Below are 17,586 nucleotides of genomic sequence, written 5' to 3'. Positions count from 1 at the left end.
GGAGTTCATTTGCATTGGGTGGTCTTGATAGCAGAAGTGCCACTATAAGTTCCCAAATACGAGACCTACCCCCTCGCTGGCTTCAGTGCTGAAAAGGTCCCCGTGCATTTTGTGGATGGATTCCTGCACTTTTGTGTTAAGAACTAGGTTCTGGGGCCGGGCTCAGTGTAGAGCGCTTGCCTAGCACATGTGAGGCACTGGGTCCGATCCTCAGCACCACAGAAGAGTAAATAAATAAAATAAAGGTATTCTGTGCCCCTATAACTAAAAACATATATGTGAAGAAAGAAGCAGGGCTGGGGCTGGGGCTGGGGCTCAATGGCAGAGCACTTGCCTAATATGTGTGGTACCGGGTTCGATCCTCAGTACCACATATAAATAAATAAAAATAAAGTTACATCAGCAACTAAAAAAATTTTAAAAAGAAGCAAAACTAATGGTTATGTATTTTTTCTAAAATATATAAAAATGTTACAGATTTGTGCATTTTATAGAAATATTTGAATAAATCATTTTCATTGTGAAGCATGTTGTTGGTCTAAACTCTTTAAGATCTTCCTTAAAACTATCTTAAAGTAGTCTTTTATCAGTTTTTAATCTTAAAATTTTGAACATAATTCTGTCTTGGTTCATCTGTCTTGGAAAGCAAGTTGCTAGTAAGCCCCTTGGCATTTTGGAAATATCTGTTTCCTAAATTTGTAGCATAATGTCTTAGACTTTTGGTTTTGAATTTCATTCTTCTTTTCATAAGAAAATAAAGGAAAGCTGTTTTTTCAGGGAATCAGTTTCGAGCAAGTTACTTTCTGCAACCTGAGCTCACGACGTCTCAGCTGGCCTTCAGAGATCTGATGTGGGACGCGAAGACAGGCACCGTGAGTACAGCGACAGCAGAGAAGCTGCAGCCTGGCTGCCGTTGTCCTGGGGCCAGCATATGAGTGACATGTGGCTTTAAAGCAGTGGTGTTCACATAGCCAAGGCAGCACCTAGACTTGGTCCCCTGACTCTGGTTTCTCTTAGCGGTTGCGCCCTCCTCCCATCGCCACAAAGGACGTAATACTTAGTCTCCCTGTTCATCATGCTTTACCTCAGTGTCTTCATCTGGGAACAGGGATGACAGTCCTTCTAACATCGAGCGGTTGTGAGAATTTATGAAGGCTTTGGCAGTGCCTGGCAGAGTATGAGAACATAGTCAGTGTTGGCCAGCACTGTGCTTTGGATAGGTGCCCCACGGCTTGCTGCCAGCCTGGGGGCTATTGGGAGGCGGTAGGACCTGGATCTGAGGCCTAGTGAGGGGAAGTTACATGGCTGGGCCACACCCATGAAGGGATCGTGGGACCCCAGCCCCTGCCTCTCTCCCATCTGCTTCCTGGCTGCTGCAAGGTGACACATCACGCCACCATGTGCTCCCCACTCTGATTCCCTGCCTCGCCACTGGCCCCAAAACAGTGGACCCAAGCGACCATGGACTGAGACCTCTGAGAAGAAGAGCTGAGCAGACTTTGCTCTCTGCAAGCTGCTCATCTCAGATCTCTTGCAGTGGGAAGCTGCCAGCTCCGTCAGGAGGAGTAGGAGTGACATGATCATAGTTGAGTGGGAATGAAAAAGTCGGCAGAACTTCATGATCACACTTTTTGGGTACCACCAAGAATAAAAGATTTTTGCTATCCCAGTATTTGAAGTAGAATATGCTCTTGATCTTTAATTCTACTTTATATCTGCCTATAACAGATATAAACTGCATTAGAGTATGTCACTCCCTTCCCGTTTACCTTGACTTTACCCCTCAGTGGTGGCCGGGGTGGTAGGAAGGGGGGTGCAGAACTTGGTGCCCTTATTCCTCTCACCCTGAGCATCAACTGGTGCCTTAGTAGGAGGTGCTGTATTGCAAGTGGGCAGAGAGGGGCTGCTTGGTGCACCAGTGCTTGAGCAGATCACAGTTAATGCCATGAACTTGTGCCCGGGAACTAAAAACCCAGCTCTCATTACTTAAATAAAAAGGTGACAGATTATTGATATTATCTTATCTTTTGCAACAATATAAATTATTTAAATGAAAAGGCTTGTGATCATAAAGCAGAATGTAAAGTTTAGCTAATTGAAGCTGTTCTTTAAAAAATAAAAATACAGAATGCCATTTATTTATTCACAATCTGACCTTTATCTGTGAAATAGATTTGAACAATCAGACCAAACATTACATTCTATGTCAAAGCATCTAAGAAACCAAAGAGGAGGTAGCTGGGTGCCACAGTCCGGCTGCTGTACGACAGGAGGGGTATATATACATTCCACACAGCTTATCTTAATTAACATAAACTAGATACAGCAGTCAACCAATAAGGAATCTCCACACTTAATGGCTCGCTGGCGTTACTTCGCAAACCACTCCCTCTGGCAAAATGCCAGGCGCCATCCCGACTTGTTTACAGACCCTAACATTTCCCCCTTACAGCTGGGTGACATTAATGCCAGGTGTCTTGGTTGTCATGCTAGGGTAACTGTCTACAATTCCACACATCGTATGGGAATGGACCTGGAGACTGGAATACAGTGGTTCGAGGGTCAGGTCATATATTTTACCTGCTAGTACTAGTAGTCTTTCATTGAAGTTTTTAAGTGGTTAAGAAAAAAATGCAGATATTTCAAATATAACTTTATGCAAAATTTACCTGAAATAACTGGGTTTGGTTTTGAACAGACTATTGAAACTCTGTGTATGTATATCCATGTAAAAGTTCCTTTTTGTATTCTATGTATATCTTCTTAAGCTGTATTTTACAAATGATGCTTTGGAAATGGATTTGTACTACTATTAATAGGTTTTTGTGTTTTTCTTTCAGATTAAGTCAAGGCCAAGTCGTGTTTCCTTAATCCTCACCCTGTGGAGCTGTAAGATGATTCCTCTCCCAGGAACGAGCATCCAGGTGCTCAGCAGACATGTTCGCCTCTGTCTGTTTGATGGCAGTAAGGTAAGCTCACTAGTTGAACCATCTCACACAGGATGACGGAGAAGCCCTTGTGTGGTACCACACATTAAATGTGGAGTGCACTGTGTGTGAGTATGTGGTACCGCAGTGGGTTAACCCTGGCTCTTCGGTTGCTACATGTGTGATGTTGGTACACACACAGTTAACCCATCTGGGCCTTAGATTTCTTCACTTATGAGAGGGACTGGTACCTTCTTCTAGTGTTGTGTACAGTTCAGGTCTAAGTATAGAGCATTGCATTTTTGAAAATGCAGTGTATATCCAGCTCCCCAGTCAAGATATGGAGCATCGCCATCTCCCGTGATATCTCCTGGAATCCTTTTCTGCTCAGCTCTTCCCTGATTCCTAAAAAAACATTTTTTTACCTAATACCAAATGATAGTCTGAATGACTTCTAAAAAAATAATATATCTTTCATGAGATGTAGCTTAAGTGGTGCTTAGGTAGAAATTCGTAGCTTTAATTGCATATACTAGAAAGAGGGAAGGTTTAAAATCAGTGATCTAAGCTGGGAACTTAAGAGACTAGAAATTGAAGAGTGAGTTAAACCTAAGAATGTAGAAAAGAGGAAATAACAAAGAGTAGAAATTAATGAAATAGAAAACAGATGGACAGAAGAGAAAATCAATGGAGATGAAGGTTGATTCTTTGAAGAGATTAATAAAATTGAAAGATGCCCAGAAAGACTGACCAAGATACTTTAAAAATAGTGAAAGAAAGCTGGGCGAGGTGGCACATGCACACCTGTAATCCCAGCAACTCTGGAGGCTGAGATAGGAGAATCACAGGTTCAAAGCCAGCCTCAGCAACAGTGAGGTGCTAAGCAACACAGTGAGACCCTGTCTCTAAATAAAAAAAAAAAAGGGCTGGAGATGTGGCTCAGTGGTTGAGTTCAATCCCTGGTACAAAAAAAAAAAAAAGAAGAAGAAGAAAACAAATTATCGATATCTCCCATTGAAATAGAAACATCATTACTGATCCTGCAGACACTGAGGACAGTAAGGGATATTATAAGGAATTATATGCCAGTAAATCTGACAACATTGATGAAATAGATAATTTTATAAAAAACCATAATTTACTGAAACTGACATAAGAAGAAATAGAAAATTTGAATTTCTCTTTTAAAGAAATTACAACTTCAATTAAAAATTTCCTACAATGAAAACTCCAAGTCCTTATGGCTTCACTCTACTGACTTCCCACAAACATTTAAGGAAGAAATAATACCCATCTTATGCAAACTCTTCCAAAGAATAGAAAAGGAGAAAACATTCCCTAACGTATTTCCTAAATCTAGGAAAAACATGGCACCAAACGATGACATTACAAGACCAGTTTCCTTCATGGATATAGAAACTAAAATCCTAAACAACATTCCCAAGTTGGATCTAGCAATTTATAGAAAGGACAGTAGGTCACGACCAGCTGGAATTTCTCCCCATGTTCAGATGTACACACCTGGCAGCCAGCATTGGATATGCGAAATTGTGATGTTATTTCATCATATTAGTAGACAAGAAAAAATCATGTGAACATCTCAATAAACATAGAAAAAACATTGACAAATTCCAGTGCCCATTCACAAGTTTTAAGAAATTCTCTACAAACTAGGAACAGATGAGAACTTGCTCAAATTTATAAAGAACAAAAAAAACCTAAATTACTATCATTGACAGTGAAATGTAGAATTTTTTTTTTTTTTTAGTCTAAGATTAAGAACAAGTCAAGGATGCTAAGAAATAAAAAGAACTCAGTTTTTTAAATGAGCAAAAACTTGAACAGGCCCTTCAAAAAAGAAAACATGAGAAACCAATAGGCATATAAAAATATACCCAACATGTATAATATTCTACATTATTAGAGGAATGTAAGTCAGAATTTACAGTGAGAGACCCACTTAGATGCTCCATACAAGAAGCCCACCTTAAATAGAAAAGGTAAGTTAAAGGGAGGAGGGTTCACTATTCAAGATATTAATGTCAGGCTGGGAATGTGGCTCTGTTGTTGAGCGCTTGCCTGGCATCTGCAAGGCCCTGGGTTCAACCCCCAGTGCATTAAAAAAAAAAAAAAAAAAAAAAAAAACAAACAAAGTAGATACATACCCAGTCACCCCATGTTAGAGCTTCAAAACACATGACCTAAAAATTGATGGAACTGAAAAAAGAAATGGGAAAAGCCACCATTATAATTGGAAACTTCACTACTGTTCTCAGGAATATAGAACAAGCAGACAGAAGATGAGAAAGGATATTAGGAATTGATTAACCTATTGACAAACTAGGTAGAATCAGTATTGAGCAGCACTTCACCTCTAAACAGTAAGAAGCACGTTCTAAGTGCATGTGGAATATCCACCAGTCTACACAGGTGGACCTGGGTCAGAAAATAAACCCCAACAAGTCTAAAAGAGTTGAGAGCCATGTACCGTATGGCCTTTGAGCACATGAGATTAAGCTAGATATCAGTAACAGAAAGATCCGTGGGCAAAGTCTTCAAATGCTTGGAAATTAACAGATTTCTAAATAATCAATAAGTCAAAGGGAAATTAGAAAATATTTTGTACTAAACACAAAGTGGAAGTGAAATAGACAGTCTGGTAGATGTCAGCTAAAGCCTAGTTAGAGGGGTTCCCAGAGTGGGTGGGAGCTGCAGAACAGCTCCTCACGGCCTCACCCCCTAAGCTGAGGAGCCCCAGGCCTCTGTGGGATGTGCAGGCAGAGGCCCTCTGGGGAGGGGACTCCAGGGGGAGCAGGGTGGCCACCAGTGTGGAATCCTGATGGGGAGTGTCTGGAAGGCAGGCAGTGTGAGAAGCAGTGCGCGTCTGTCCTAAAAACAGCAGAGGGCACTGAAGGAGGTGATGTGATGAGATTCATGTTCTGGAAAGATCTCTGGCTCCTCTCCGAAGAATGGATTAGAGGGACTCAAGTGGACCACTGGGGGCAGGGCCGTGGCACAGCATGGCAGGCAGAGGACAACAGGCATCATCTTCAAGAAGCAAAATCTGGATCCAGCTTGCTTAGGATTGCCCCTGGCGCTGGCATTTGCACAACATGGGACCTTGACCTTGCTCTCAGGCTCCTCCTCTTGTACCTCCTGGGATCGATGTGAGGAAACTGGGTTAATATAAGTAAAGCACGGAGAACAACACATGGAGCATAATAAGTGCAACCAAAAGAATGATGACGATTACAGCTTGGGTGGAGATCAGGTGGGAGGAGATGCAGGAGGCGGGAATCAACGGGATTGGTAGTGGGCTCACTGTGGAGGATGGAGAGAGAGCAGGTGTGGAGCGGGCAGTAGGTCTCGGACATCCACCCCTGGATAGACCATGGTCACACGCACACAGGCAGGGAGGCCTGGGGGAGGACTGGGTGTGGCGCTGCCTGGTGGTTTTCTTCCATCTGAACTTGGGGTAAAGGTGACCACAGGGCTACTGTGCACAGAAGCACCACCGCAAATGCGCCAGGAGGTGTCAGCAGTGACCAAGAAGAGAGAACCTGCTGTACTCTCCTGTTCTCGCATGAGAACAGAAAACAAAAACTAGAATTTCACTTTAATAAGGTGAAAATATGGGATTCATTTTATATCCAGATCCTAGAAGTTCATTTATGAAATTAATTTTTATCAGAGTTTGAAATCGAGAAGTTTTCATCACATTTAATAGTTAGAAAAATGCATTATTTGCTTTTTGAAGGCTTCTTTAACAAATCTAGCCTATTACAAATGAAAAGCTCTGTTGTCGAGCCTGGGCAGCGCCACTCCAGGACGCCCTCCCAGCACCCACCGTCCTCGCAGGGCAGGTGCACCCACACCTGCAGCGTCGGGGGGAGCCTCAAGCCTCTGGGTCTGCTGCCTGCTTTTCTTTTTTGTTTTATTTTCTAGGGCTGGGAGGGAGCCTGGCTTTGTTCTCTCTCCCTGTTGTCCTCTGTTCTCTTTCCTCCTCCTTGCGTGTGGCTTGGACGTTTCTTAGAACTCCATTCTGAATTATCTGTGGTGTTGCGTGGTCTCTCTGGGGGGCTTCCTGTGTGCTTGCTGTAGGTGTCATTTTACACACCCAGCTAATCACAGTGACCACAGGCAGCGTTCCGGTTGGAGAGAGAGGCAGAGACTGTCCCTCTCCATAATTCTCTTTGTCCTCATTCACTCATAACTGGCTTGCACATTTCCTGTACATACACTGAAACCACATCACCCAGTCTTACAATTTTTGCTTCAACCATCAACTGAGAAAATTAGTAGTATTTAGTCAGATCTTTACTGTTCCCATTGATCTCCTTCCCGATGTTCCAAGATGCCTTCTTTAGCTTGTCCCTTCTGTACAGAGAGTGTCCTTTAACCATCCTTTCAGGGTGACAGATTCTCTTAAACTAGCTTTATCTGAGTATCTGTCTCCCCTCCTTCCTAAAGGACCTTTCCATTAGATGTGGGACTCTGGGTTGACAGTTCTTTTCGTCTACCTCTTAAACAACGTGGTGCCACCTCATCCTGGCCTCTGGTTTCTGCCGAGACACCCACTGCCATCTGAGTCATTCCCTTGGCTTAACCTGGCTGTTTTTCTCTCTTGCTACCTTCAGTGTATTTTTTTTTCCTGTTTACTTTAGAAGTGTGGTGTACCTGGCACAAACCCTTTTGGATCTTCCCTGTTTGGAATTCGCTCAGCTTCTTAAATCTGTAGGTTTCTGTCTTTGGCTGAAATTGGGGATTTTTCAGCCATTATTTCCTACAGTACCTTTTAAACTCCTCTCCTCTGGGACTCTGATGACACAAGGGTTAGATCTTCTATTTTAATCCTATAGGCTTCTGAGTTTCTACCAGAAGTGTCACTTCCTCTTCCAGTAAGCATATCTCAGATATTGAGTATTCACTTGATGTGGTTTATTACTATCACAAGGGCACAAATCTGAATCTATTTTATCAGTTCCTTCATTGTTTTATTAATAAGTTTTGGGACCCTTGTTTTCACTGTTTGAAAAGTTAGATGCATACTATATTGGACGTAGAAAGAAACCAGACCTTACAGAACTGCATGAAATGAAAAATGGAAGCCCCTCCTCTCCCTCTGCCCTGCCCAATATAGCCACTGGTAATTATCTGGGACTCAGAAGGGTGATGTTTCAAAGAATTCCTACAGCCTGATCTGAAATCGGAAAATCTTTCAGGTCCTGAGCAACATTCACACTGTGAGGGCCACGTGGCAACCCAAAAAGCCCAAAACCTGGACCTTTTCTCCCCAGGTAAGAAATCTGCTTAGTAGCAGAACGGGAAACACCCTTCTTTCCTCCTGGGCGACCAGGAGTTAAGACCTAAGGCGAGGCTGTCGAAGCGTCACATTTAGCACAGAACACATGGAGCCACATGTGAACCCTTAGATTCTTTACTGTTCTAGGAGGACTTTGATTAAAATTATTTGTGTTTCTGACTCACCAAGGTTATAATTCCAATGAATCATCCTATTCATTGGATTTCAATTTTAGGAAATGCCCATTTGATGAAAAATGCAGACAAGAAGATAAAATTTAGGAAGTGAGGTGTTTCTCAGAAATGGAATCTTACAACTGCACTAATGACAGTTGTGTTTTCCTCTGATGAAATGAAAGGTGATGCCTAGGGAACCAGTACACTCCGGACTGTCAGAACTGGGATGAGGTTAAGGTTTATACCACTGAGTCAGGCTCGCAGGGATGGATGCTAGTGAATCCAAGATGTCTCTGTGTTCTTTTTATAATACGAATTGTCTGTAGTTCACCTACTTCCACCCCCAGGTTTCATTACTTGAGTGTTTACTTCCCTCCCACAACTAACTCCCTTTGTTACTGCACCCTAATTACCCTTCTCCTAATAAAGATCTTAACACAAATGGGGGTTCAGCGAGAGGGCACTGGCTGTGAGGCCCACCGCTCACTGGGTGCTGCAGGCATCCTTGCTTGACTAGCACAATGCCTGAAAGTGAGTGTGGCCTCCTGATTTCCTGACCTCCCTGCCTCCAGGGAGACACACCACATATATTTGGGTCTGTCATTTCACAGTTCTGTGACACACAGCTGTGTGTCATGCTTTCTCAGGATATAAAGGTGAGCTTTGGGAGGAATAACTAAGTGCTTGTCACCTTCCTGAATGAACTGAGGCATCTGTTACGTGCCCACATTCTTCCTAGGTGCATGAGGGTTTACTTGTATGTCAGTGGGGAAGAAACACAGCTGCAAATAATAAGAATGCTCTCTACTTAGGATGCTCTAGCCACGCATAGGCCCTTGGGTCACTGCTTTATTCAATCCTTAGAGTCGCCCTGTGGGGCGGGCGCTATGGATTACTCTGGCTCAGGCAGGCTGTGAGGATATGGGGCTCCAAGCGCTTTGGGAAACACAGAGGAGTGGGAAGTTAATTCTAGCCCTTGAGCCTCAGGAGGTTTTGTAAAAGAAAACTAGACCTCAAAGACTGAGTAGGGTTTTATAGGCAAGAAAGGGAGGATGTGCTGTGTAGGGAGAGGGGTGGGAGGAGCCCAAGGGGAGGGGGCCTGTTCCAGGCAGGCATCAGGAAAGCCCAGCAGACGTGCGTGCCCAGCCACTCAATTCTGTTTAAAATGAACAGTGATTGGCATAAAAACCTTATAACATATGCCAAGTGGGCCTCGAGCACCTCGGGGGCGGTTTGCCGCACATGTTGTATGTTAGCCCTGCTCGGAGAAAAGTAAGTGAAGAGAAAGATGTTTCCCTCAATAAGGGAGCTGAGTGTGTTTACCAAGTCAGTGGTGTGGATGGGTCAGTCCGTCTGCTCTTAACTTTCCTTAAGAGACCTTTGTGGTAATACAGAGGCATAAGCCTTGTGCCTTGGACGGGGCAGACCGCCCCTTCCCACTGTGCACTGTGGTCAGTAACCCCACATTTCTTTATCGTTCCAGGTCACTGGCATCTTGCCATGCTTGCTCCATGGCGACTGTTTTATCAGGTCCAATTCTTCATCTCCAGACCTGGGAATATTATTTGAACTTGGAATTTCTTACATTCGCAATGTATGTCAAACGCAAGATACATGTCACTTTATAATATACCAGTTAAAAGGGAATTGGCAGGCCGGGTGCCGTGGTGCAGGCCTGTGATTTCAGCGACTCCAGAGGCTGAGCAGGAAGATGGCAAGTTCAAAGCCAGCCTCAGCAACTTTGAGAGGACCTAAGCAACTTAGTGAGACCCTGTCTCTAAATAAAAAATTAAAAGGGATGGGCATGTGGCTCAGTGGTGAAGCACCCCTGGGATCAGTTCCCAATACAAAAAAAAAAGGAGTGCTGGAGTGTGTGTCTGTGAGTGAAGTCCTAGAGGGTTTCCCGGGTGGGATTTTCATCTCTGGCGGAGCGAGCTGGCAGTGCTCACGATCCTTTGCAGTGCTGCTTTCTCAGTGGCATTTAAGATGAACAGGATCTGCTTACATGTGTAGCACCAGTGAACGCCAGAGCTCCTAAAGAACGGAAATTCACAACAGAAGGGGTTTTCAGAAAGTGATCAGAAGCACCGTGGCACTCCAACCCCGGGACCCGGTGCATCTGGCCCTGCAGTCAGCAATTCTTATTGAGAGACCTGGCCAAGTGGCGGTTCTGTGCAGGGAACACCAGGAGCATGGTGTCCTGAACTGCTGGAGCCGAGGCGTGGCCATGCTAGCAGCCCCCCATCTCCCACCCCCTAGCAGCATCTGAATGCAGTATAGGAACCCGGCCCCTCGTAGCCCAGAGCCACCACAGGTACCCTGTGTACTGCATCATCCCGCGTTTCTTTAGGACAACTACACCCAGGCGAGTCGCAGATGAGTCAGAGCGAGGAGAGGAGCAGCCCAGAGCCAGGCCCAGTGGCCTCTGGCAGTGGACAGTGGGGCAGACTTCCAGGTGTCAAGGCCTTTGCATGCTGAATCCCCACAGTCCACTGCAGGGAGACAGAGCTTGCTGATCCAGGAGCACCCATGTGCCTCTGGGTGATGCCACAGGAAGTGCTCAGCTCCTGAGGCACCATAGCCAACTGTTGGCACGTCATCAGTTTCAGGGATTTTCAAGGGAAATTTTGACAAAGTGTGAGCATCACTTAAAGTGCCACCTCTGCTCTACCGTGGAACCCACCATGTTTCATTTTATTTTCTGGGGCAGAACTGCTTAGCCTTAAGGGGGGGTACTGGCCTTGTTCCTTTCAGGGGCTTGCATGTGCTTATAATTTGACTCATTCAGATGTTGTTTCTCAGACTTGTTTTATTTCCTAGTCAACAGGTGAGAGAGGAGAGTTAAGTTGCGGCTGGGTGTTTCTCAGGCTCTTCGATGCCAGTGGCGTTCCGATACCAGCAAAGTAAGTGCGCTGTGTATTCCTAGCAGTTGTGTGATTTTGTAGAAGTTCTTTTTTTAGGATCAAGGAACTCAGGTTTGTTCTGTTGGCATGTCAACAGCTTTTGGGGCGAGGGCTTTTAATGTTGATTTTAGTGTTGTATAAAGTAGTGTATGAAAGCAACACACACACTCTCACCCAGAGAGGGAGAAGGACACATAGGACGTGTTCTAGAATATGCTTGCACTGTCTGTCTGCTGGGACTGTTCCCTGAAGTACTGGCACATTCCACCATGCTGAAAACAGTGCGAAAGCTAAGTCCAGGATCCCCAGGTCCTCTGTGAATCTGTGTAGGACATTGAAATTATAGCAATTTTTTTAATATTTATTTTTTAGTTGTAGTTGGACACAATACCTTTATTTATTTATTTTTATGTGGTACTGAGGACTGAACCCAGGGCCCCGCACTTGCTAGGCAAGTGCTCTACCTCAGCCCCAGCCCTCCTGTAAGCAAATTTAAACTTTAAAAGCACAGTGCAAGCTAGAAGCAAATATAATACATACCACAAAGTTGGAATGTTGTTAGCCCTAATGTAAAAAGAGCCCTTGAAAATTAATAAGTAAAAGATCATCTGAATTTTTATTTATTTATTTATTGGTTCCAGTGATTGAACCCAGGGGTGCTTAACCACTGAGCCACATCTCCAGCCCTTTTTATTTTTTATTTTGAGACAGAGTTGCTTAGGACCTCACTAAGTTTCTGAGGCTGGCTTTGAACTTGTGATCCATCTGCCTCAGCTTCCCAAGTCACTGGGATCATAGGCATGTGCCTCCTCACCCAGCTCATATGAATTTTTAAATGGGGAAAATAAAGATCTAAGTCTAGGATATAAACAGGACATTCACAGAGGGCTACAGATGGACAAGAAGTAGGGAGGATGGTGATCAAGATCCTAAATTTGTCATTACGGAAACTCAGGGTGCTGGGTCCCACACTGCCTGTATAATAGGAGGCATGCACCATAGTATCCAAATTCCCCCCACCTTTAATCTGGGGAAATAATTCCTACCCCACAAGCTCCTGGTGAGGATTAACTTGGATAACATGCCCTGCACAGCCTCCTTACCACTGGGCAGACGTGAAAGTTCTGAACCCTAGTTTCTAGCCTCATCCTAGCCAGAGCAGGAGGGGCGCCCCATTATCAGGAGTGAATACCGAAACCCAAGTTTCTTATGATTCTTTAAAAAATATGTTCAGGGTTTTCATTTATACTTAGAAGAAAAAAATAAGGAAACATCCAAAATTCTATCTTGGCAAAGTGAGGTCCCAGTTATTTCCTAGGAGGTGGAGCTCGGTCGATAGGGAAGCATTCTGATGTGTATTATGAGGCACAGGGAGTCACAGGGTGGGTGACAGGGCAGGAGACTTACTGAACTAGGGGAAAGGACAGAGGAATTTTTCATTTTTTACGTGTCGTGTCTATGCCATTCCAACATTTTTCTTAAATATTTATTTTTTAGTTATAGGTAGACGCAATATCTTTATTTTTTATTTTACGTGGAGCTGAGGATCGAACCCAGTGCCTCACGCATGCTAGGCAAGCGCTCTACCTCCAAGCCACAACCTCAGCCTCCATTCCAACATTTTACAACGATCTGTGTTACTGTTTTACTTTAAAAATCATATAAATTCATAATGGCTTAATTTCAAATATTGATTCAATACATTTAAAAAAGGTAATTACTTGCTATTAACAAGTCATTCAAGTCAAAACATCTTTATTTTTATTTGTTTATTTTTATGTGGTGCTGAGGACCGAACCCAGTGCCTCACGTGTGCAAGGCAAGTGCTCTACCACTGAGCTACAGCCCCAGGCCCATCTTAATAACAAAAAGTAATCTTTCTCATTTTCATATATTTCCTGTGTTGATGCTTGGGACAGAGTCTCTTTGCTGAGATGACACCCCATGGAAGGGTCGACATTGTCATTCTCATTCATCAATGAGACACAAATAGAATGAATATATTTGTGCTAAAAATGTTTCACTTCTGGTTCTGGTGTCTATGGAATGCCCGCCGTGCGCAGCCATCATAGTATGTTATTCTTTCACAGAACTTACGAGCTCTTCTTGAATGGTGGCACTCCTTATGAAAAAGGTGTTGAAGTGGACCCTTCAGTGTCCAGAAGAGGTACTGCAGTGGTGCGCTGCCTTCTGTCAGTCAGCTTTCCGTCACTGTGACAACGTACCTGAGATAATCAACTTCAGAAGAAAGAGGTTTATTTTGCTTCACGGGTTTCCATCCATGATTGCTTGGCCGTTTCTTTGAGCCTGTGACATCATGGTGGGAGCACATGGCAGAGGAGGCCTGTTCATCTCATGGTTGCCAGGACTCAGAGGAAGGGTTGGGGTCCAGTATCTTCAACTGACCAGTGTCCTAGCCTCCTCCCATAAGGCCCCATCTCTTAAAGCTCCCACACCTTCTCCCTCAGTGCCACAGACTGGTGACCAGGCCTTTAATTTGTGGGCCTTTGGGGAACACCTCAGATCCAAACCGTGGCACCTCCTCTTCCTTAAAGATGAAACAAATGGCAGAGGCTTCAGAGAAGGCAGCCATATTCCAGTAAGCATGACAGTTTCTACTTGGATTCATATGTTTTAAGCTGTGCCATTTGGTGATGTGATCTTAGTCACTTTTATCTAAGTGATTGTTATTTTGGTAGCACATGTAAGACTATAATGTTGAAAAGCATGAGAAATGGGGCCCTGCATTAGTTCTGTCGCTGAACGCTGAGCTGATGCTGTGGCAGGTACAGAGTGAGTGAAGCCGGCTGCCTCAGAGATGGCCCATTTCAGGGTCAGGGCGTGTAGGCATTGAAATCGTGACATGCATGCCACCTCACCCTCCAGCCACCCTCCAGGAAGATGGAGCACCCGTCAGTATGTCCGTTGGCCAGGGGACACTAGGGAAGGGAGTGGAGGGCAGCACAGATGGGCCCTCCCTCGGGGAGCTGCGGACTGACGGCTGGAGCCCCCTCGCATGCCTCAGCCCTCCCGTCCTTGTGTGGTCCAGGACACCAACCCTGGCTGCTGCCCGGTGCCAGGCTCTCTCCTCCTGGGAACAGGAAGGAGTTGGGGTTTGGGGTGCAGGTGCTTCTTCCTGGGGCCGCATGTGCCCTTCCCCCTTTCCCTGCGTGCTGCTGCGGCTATCTGCCCTAGTGGCCAGGGGGTGCTGTAGGGAGGCCCCAGGTTGCTGTCACCGCCCGGTCCCTTCTGACAGCCGGAGGGGTGTGGGTGCTTCCTGCCTGCTGTAACCACCAGTTGTGCTGACCTCTCACTTAATAGTCTTACCAAACACCCATTCCGAGCGCTGACAGCTGTGGGTCTGTTTCTGTTTTGACAGCGCAAGGCAGTGTTTTCCAGCAGATGATGACCATGCGGAGGCAGCCTCAACTCCTGGTGAAACTGAGGTCTCTCACCCAAAGGTCGCGGAGCATGCTCAGGTGCGTCCCGCTTCCCGGGCAGTGCCTGCGGGGCACCCATCTGTTGGCTGTCTCTTGTCAGTTACTTTTCCCCCCATTAATTATTTTTGCCAAAGAGCAGAAGAGAAATAGAAAAATAATAAAGCTTAGCATCATTTACTCTTCTTTACCATTTAGCTCAAGTGACAGACTTGGTAATAAATCCTTCAGCTACTTTTGAACAAATGAGACTGACCAATGCCTGGGCCTGTCTTCAGGGATATCTTTTTTTACTTGTTCTTTTTGGTTTTATAGGACAGGAGAATGTATTTTGACATATCCTACATACGTGGTGTATGACCTCCCATTCTTGTGGTTGTACATAGTGTGGAGTTCCACTGGTCGTGGGTTCATATATGAACACAGGAAAGTGACGTCCCACTCATTCTGCTGTCTTTCCTATTTCCAGCCCCTCTCCCTCCCCCTCATTCCTCTTTGTCTAATCCAGTGAACTTTTCTTCTTCTCTCCCCTCCCCTTATTGTGCGTTAGCATCTGCATATCAGAGAGAATATTTGGCCTTTGGTTTTGGGGGACTGACTAGCATATTTCACTTAGCATGATAGTTCCATCCATTTATTGGCAAATGCTATAGTTTCATTCTTCTTTAGGCTGAGTAATGCTCTGTTGTGTGTATAGATACCACATTTTCTTCATCCATTCATCTGTTGAAGGGCACCTAGGTTGGTTCCATAGCTTGGCTACTGTGAATTGAGCTGCCATAAACACTGATGTGGCCAAGTCACTACAGTATGAACTTTTTTTTAAATGTTAGGTTTATTTAGGTTTGACTTGCATGCAGTAAAATATATGATTTGGGGGTTGCAGTTCCTGGAGTTTTGACAAATGTACCGATCACATGACAATCACCACAATCCAAAGAACACTCCCTTTACTCTCAAAGGTTCTCTTGTGTCCCTCTGTGGTCAGCTCCCAGCCCCAGCCTCGGGGAAGCACTCCTCAGTTTTCTTCCCCAGCACCTTGGCCTTTCCCAGATGCTGTAGGTGGATTCACGCGACCTGTGAGTCTGGCGTCTTTGACCATCATACATCCGAGGCTCGTCCGCGCTGTTGCCTGTGTTAGTGATTTGTTCCTGTTCATTCTAAATGGTAACTGCTGCATTTGATGGACATGCCACCATGTGTTTATCATCCTCTAGTTGGTGGTCTTTTGGGTTTTTCTAGGTTTGGGTAACTATAAATAAACCTGCTCTAAATATTTGCATACATGTTTCTGCGTGTGTGGACGTGAGGCTACCTACATCTCAAGTAGGACTGCCTAGCAGAGGGTTTGTTGGTACATCTGGTGTTGGTCTGGCTGCTTCCTTGAACGCCTGTGCCATTGACCCTCTCACCCTCGCTGTGCACGGGTTTCAGTGACTCCGTGTTCTTGGCAGCATATGGTATGATTTTTCTGTTTAGACCAGTTTAAAAAGTGAACAGCAGTTTCTCACCATGGTTTCATTTGCCTTTTCCTGGGGAGATCCCAAAGCTTCCAGTTCTCACTCGATGCCCTGTAGTCATGTAACCTTCTCTTGGGGTTTCAGTGGCTGCCTCTTTAAAATGGGGATAATAGCAATATCAATTCCCTCCAGCTGTAATGAGGTTTAATTGAAAGCAAGTATATGAAACACTTAGTCCATATTTATAGTCCCTGGCTATAGGGAAACACAATGGTGTTGGCTATAATTATCTATATCATAATTATTTTATATCCAAATAAATGTCAGTGCACACCAGGTAGATACATGGTGCCATATCCTGAAATTTGTTCAGATGAAGAGGTGCAACGCAGCTGGTAGGATTGAGGAGTTTAAAACAGATGTTAACCGATTGGAGGGATGAGAGGGCCTTCCTCCAGGTCACACAGGGGACACGAGATGGTGAGCCTGATGCAGGTTGGGGAGCAGCAGGGGAAGCAGACTGATGTGGCCCCTGAGTGGTGGCTTCCGCCCCTGGGTCAGGGCCTTGCTTTAAATATCCCCTGTTCCTTCTCCAGAGCTGACCGGTGCTTGTCATCACACACAGGTGTTGAGTCTTTCAGTAACTGTTAATAACGTGCTCCTGGGGATTAGTCTCTCTCCTTACCTGCCCCCCCCCCTTTTTTTCTTTCCTGGCTCCTTTTTCGTGGACCTTTTTTGGCAAATCTTTCCTCAGAAAATTGTGGGGTTTTTTTCCCAGTGAGAGGAGAAGCACAGTAGCGGTCTTTGTCAGGGGCCAGCCGGATCCCGTGGGGCCTAGTTCTCCCTCTTGCTGCTGCTGCCAGCCACTCCTCCGGGAGTCCAGGGCACCCACACAGCCCTGTCAGCACAGCGCTTCCGGCAGTTTCTGTGGCTCCAGATACTAGCTTTTAGGTCCTTTCACCATCTCAAGGTCAGGTTTGACTGTGGTGCAGGGGGTGGATGAAACTAGGAGCACTCTTCTGTGTGTTGGGTTACTAAGAAGGGCCCTGGGTCCTTGTCCCCAACCTCAGGGACTAAGGCTCTCTCTTGAGTGTAGTGCACACGGGCACCCAGACCTTTGGTGTCAGAGCACGCCTCTCAAGAGCCCTGCTGCTGCCGCCCCTGCCTGCTGAGAGCCATAGCCAAGTTGGAATGCGCATGGCTGTGCCCAGCCAGACTGCGGCACCTGCCACTTACCCAGACTTGAGGGCTGTCCTGGCATTGCCTCTGCACATGGCAGGATCCTGCCGTGTGTGCCTCTGGTGATGCTGAGGGTAGGTTTGGGCACCCTGCTGGTGTGACCCAGGGACAGCCTGGCTCACCAACAGCAGGCCATGGCAGT

At 45.4% G+C, this 17,586-nt stretch overlaps 1 protein-coding gene across 4 annotated transcripts in view; it reads left to right on the top strand.

Annotated features, from left to right (window-relative positions):
- Nphp1 (nephrocystin 1) overlaps positions 1 to 17,586 on the top strand; it is a 77,389-nt gene that overhangs the window by 18,410 nt on the left and 41,393 nt on the right. For all 4 annotated transcript variants that reach the window (XM_048810366.1, XM_048810364.1, XM_048810365.1 and 1 more), the window contains exons 10-16: positions 778 to 872; positions 2,841 to 2,969; positions 8,150 to 8,224; positions 9,889 to 9,999; positions 11,226 to 11,308; positions 13,399 to 13,475; positions 14,688 to 14,787. In XM_048810366.1, the coding sequence (XP_048666323.1) occupies positions 778 to 872; positions 2,841 to 2,969; positions 8,150 to 8,224; positions 9,889 to 9,999; positions 11,226 to 11,308; positions 13,399 to 13,475; positions 14,688 to 14,787 (670 nt within the window). The remainder of the gene's footprint in view (positions 1 to 777; positions 873 to 2,840; positions 2,970 to 8,149; positions 8,225 to 9,888; positions 10,000 to 11,225; positions 11,309 to 13,398; positions 13,476 to 14,687; positions 14,788 to 17,586) is intronic.

This window comes from Marmota marmota, unplaced genomic scaffold (genome assembly GCF_001458135.2).
Source record: "Marmota marmota marmota unplaced genomic scaffold, marMar, whole genome shotgun sequence".
NCBI classification, from domain to species: domain Eukaryota; kingdom Metazoa; phylum Chordata; class Mammalia; order Rodentia; family Sciuridae; genus Marmota; species Marmota marmota.
This window is presented reverse-complemented; position numbering and strand designations above follow the sequence as displayed.